The following is a 4,403-nucleotide window of genomic DNA, read 5'->3' as shown; positions in this document are numbered from 1 at the left end:
CCCCCTCTCCCCCCCAGACACATCTTCCCTCTGTTCCTTTTTTGTTTTTTTTTTCGTTCGTTCTATTTTAATACTGTTCCTTCACCTGTCGTTTCTAAGAGCGTTTGCAACTCATTGCCTTTTCCGCTTCTCCAGCCTCAAGGAGCCCAATATTGGGACTTGCCACACGCTTCGCATCATCCAATGCGGACTCAAACCATCGTGGACCAATCACTTTTCCCTTCGGTCCATAGAAACGAAGCGGCGAAACCGCACGACGTTTGCCGTGAACTTTTTCCATTACTAAAGGCATTCTGCTCGGGTAACTTGGCTGTAGTGGACGCTTCGGGTGAATAATTTGGGCGATAACGTTGTGGACGCGGTGATTCAACGTCTTCAATTCTCCTCCTCGCTCTAACGTAATTGGATTATCTTTCGTGGCGGCATCCCGCTCTCCACACCACTGATGATGTGTTGCTGCAGAATGTCTCAACAATGTGTGAAGGTCGTCATTTACCGATAAAAGTGGTGTGGCCGCCCACGTGGTTAAATCAACCACTCGCCGCACGATATCATCCTTCTTTACTTCTGTCGAACTCGCTTCAAGTGACTTCCTTTCCACATCTTTTGCAGAGCTATCCCCTTTGTGTTGACAATTGGCGTTTTCGGCTAAACTGGAGAGAGAAGAACCGCCCGCTGCAGCACCCCTCATTAAACTTTCCCACATATGCGCACAGCTTTCGGCAAGAACTAGCGAGGGATCCTCACGTTGACCAGTTTGTATCACTCCGCTTGACTCATTGCCTGTGTCATGTGTCTTATTTGCTGCTGCTTCCACTCTTTCACTAACCGAAACCCAACCTATAATATTCGTAAACTTCCCTTCGTTGTGAGTCTCCGCCACCTTCTTGTCCGCAATGTTTTTCAGTTCCTCATTGGCTTTATTGTGATGCTCATCATTTTTTCCTCGCTCCTTCCACATGGGCTCCAATTGCGTGGAATTGGTAACGGCGGTTGGTTTTGCGTGCTGATGGCGTAGTGGCAGGCGCAACGCTACCGATTGCGGGCTGTGAACATCTGGAAGCACTCTGGTGGAGGGCGGTGACACGTTTGGCGAGAGGGATTTCAGTGATATGGAAGGTTTTACACGCTGACATGTGATATATCCACTTCTTTTGCTTCCACCGGTGTCCTGACCTTTGGGAAGCGGCGCTGGTGGTTGTGGTGTGACATCAATCAGTGGGAGGTTTCGTACCGTCTTCCGCCGGCAGTTGCCGCTCGAGTCACTGGCAGTTGCCGAACCCTCTAAAGGCGAAATTAACCCCGTGAGGTTTTCCATTGGCTCTACAGTTGTCATTGGCGGTCGCAACAACTTTAGGGGTTGTGTTGTACCACCCGCCTTCCCCTCAGTTCCCACTGAGCAGTTGGTTTTCAACTGCCCCGTGCTGCATGTTCCCGTTACCGGACTCTCCGCATTTTTGTGTTGCCTTGCTGAGTTTGTGAGATGACCTCTTGTCCCTGCGGGATCGGTCCTAACGGAATTTCCTTGCGAGTTGAGCGCATTTGTCGCCGTAACCGCACCAGTCCGCTTACTTAAGTCGTTGCTGTACGTGCCGACCCCAAGTCTTAAAACCTTATGCGTACCTTCTCTAGTTTTCACGGAATTAACACTGTTATAGTGGTTTGATGAACTCAGCCCGTTATCCGCATCATTCTTCTTCACGTTGTTATACATGTTAGCATCCGTGGGAGCGGGCCGCATGATTCCACTTAATCAACTCGTATGGATTGTCTGAACAATACACAAAAAATGACGGGAATGTTGGGAGTGTGTGGCTGCTAAATAATAGTTATGTAACGCCTTCTCAATCCAGTTCCCTTTATGCTTTCTTTTTATGTTGGTTTTGTTTTTTTTTTCTGCTCCGGAATCCACGTACCCAACGCCGATATTTTATCGCACCAACAGACGCCAAAGCACTCAGAGATACGCCTCCAACCGACGGCAGCGGACGCCAACCAAAACAGAGGTTATGAATGGCCGGAGTAAGGTATGAAAGGAAGAGTGGCCTGGAAGTAAAAAAATAATAATAATAATAAAAACGAGGGGGAAAAAAGTACAACTTACCAATGCGTGTATATGCAAATATAATATTGCGCTTGAACTATGGTAGACACTGTTTTATTTTTCGCTATAATGAACCACTTGACTAACTTTGTCTGCTGCTTATCCTCTTACTTCCTTCTTTTGCCTCTGTTTGTTCTTCGCCTTGATTTATTTATTTATTTTGGTTTCCGACACTATAGATACAAATATAAAGATAGATGAAAATAAGTTAATAAATATATGAGATGCTCAAGAACTTCTGTAGCCGTTTCTTATTTATTTTTCTGTAAGGAAATTTCTGCTCTTGGGAGAAACGTACTTCCCTGTCCTTGTAAATTACGACAGGAGGTTTCGACCAATAAAGAATTTGAAGCAAAGCTTCTATTCCTTTTGCTTTTGAGCTTTCCCTCTTTTCCCTTTCTTTGTATTTTTTGTGTGTATTAATATTAATATTGCTTTCCTTTTTGAATTTTTGAGTATCTACAAAAAATATATATAAACACGCAAACAAATATATAAATGTGCGTGGTCTGTGGTTGTATTTATTCCCACGTCCGTAGTGGTGGGGAAAATAGGTAGCGACCGCACTCAATTAGGGAAACTAATTAATAACAAAACGAACAAAATACAAGATGATACAAGAGAAAAAGACACTTCGAAGAATTTGTAATGAATACGTGAAAAAGGAAGGAGAAATTAAAGAAAAGTAGAAGAGACAGACAGAAGAGGAAGAGAAGTGAAGAGAACGAAACGAAAAGAAATATATGAACAAGGTGAGTAACAGCGGCAATAATAACAATAATAATAATAGAGGGGAAGCAGTGCAAGAAAGATCAAGGAGGCTACGGGCAGAAAGAACATGTGGCACACCTGCCCGCAACATTCGAATCACACAAATTAGAGAAGAGCCGAATGCAATTTAATATAATATAATACAATATAATATAATATACTATACTATATTAATATTATATTGTATAATATTATATTATAATAATATATAGACAGATAGACACAGATACAGATATATATATATATATATATGTATATATACATACAATAAATATGATACCTGAACGATCAATCACAAGCAGTTACTATCACTATGCATCATTGTTATCATCCTACAGGATTCATCCATCACAGTAAGCTTCACTTTGTGTAGTTCTTCGTCTCCTTTCCACAAAACATAAAGAAAGAATCTTCACCCCCTCTCAACACTGGTGGATTTTTCTCTACTGCGAACATTTATCAACCAACTTGTTTGAAGTGGCAAACATAATAACTGAAGTGGAAATATCGGCGTACAAAACGAAGCAATAGTAATAACAATAATAAAATGTTTCTACCGTCTTTTATATAATTACCATAATCAAAATCAACTTAACGACTCCATAATTCTGCTCGTATTCGAATAACACCACCTCACAAACATTCTTTTTGTTTTTTTCTTTCTTTCAAAAAGTATAAATTCGACACGAATCTTGGCTCCATAGAGTAGGTAAGAAAAAGAAAGTAAAAAAAAAAAGAACAACGGCGACATCACCCTGACCGACGTTGCTAACATTAGTAAAAGAGAGAGATTTTTTTTTAAAAAAAAGGCGTAAGGCTGAAACGAACAAAAAGATAAAAGGTAAGAAAAAAAAAAAAACTCGTCGCTCACACAAAAATACGAGCACATAACCAAAACTCTTGGTGCAACCTTTAAAGCAAAAATTAGTTCCGCATCGGAACCGAGACTAGCGACAAAAGCGGAAACAATGCAATAAAGATTTCTCACCAGTTCTCTGTTTCCCTCCCTTTTCCTCTTCTTTCCACCTCACACTAACTTTAATTATTTTTTGCGAAGTGAAGAAATGCACGAACTCGATATATCAAGTCTCGAAGGAACACGTCACAAATGATTTGGCACGTTGAGGGCAGAGGCGAAGAAATTTTTAAAAAATTATTCACATTAATTTGTGCGCCAGTGCTATTTCATGAGTCTCTCCGTGCCACCTCTCTTCTCTTTTTTCGTTTTTGTGCTGAAAACGAAGACTGAAAGTTTCGAGCCGTTTTTCTTGTACTTTCTTTTTTTTTCTTTTTATCTTTACGGAACCAACTATTATCTGTGAATGGACGAATACGGTTCCAAATAAATCGTTCACTCATAAACACTCCTTCTTTACAATTTCATTCCTTTTCGGTATCATCTAAACCTATTGATACCACCGTTCGCAGCATCTGATACATCCAAATGAACAGGAAAAAAAAAAGAATCTGAATAGGGTACTTCAACTTCCATTTAAAAATCTCTGCGCCGCCATTACCTTCAGACTTT

The 4,403-nt window shown here is 40.9% G+C and overlaps 1 protein-coding gene across 1 annotated transcript; it reads right to left on the bottom strand.

The window, feature by feature from the left end:
* Positions 1-94: 94 nt before the first annotated feature.
* Positions 95-1,741, bottom strand: TEOVI_000691500 (conserved protein, unknown function; the record flags this gene model as incomplete). Its single annotated transcript, XM_067223074.1, has 1 exon — positions 95-1,741. The coding sequence occupies one exon, from the start codon at positions 1,739-1,741 to the stop codon at positions 95-97; it is 1,647 nt and encodes a 548-aa protein (XP_067079175.1).
* Positions 1,742-4,403: the final 2,662 nt, after the last annotated feature.

The sequence above is a fragment of the Trypanosoma equiperdum genome (genome assembly GCF_001457755.1).
Source record: "Trypanosoma equiperdum strain OVI genome assembly, contig: ctg_1769, whole genome shotgun sequence".
Taxonomy (NCBI): domain Eukaryota; phylum Euglenozoa; class Kinetoplastea; order Trypanosomatida; family Trypanosomatidae; genus Trypanosoma; species Trypanosoma equiperdum.
This window is presented reverse-complemented; position numbering and strand designations above follow the sequence as displayed.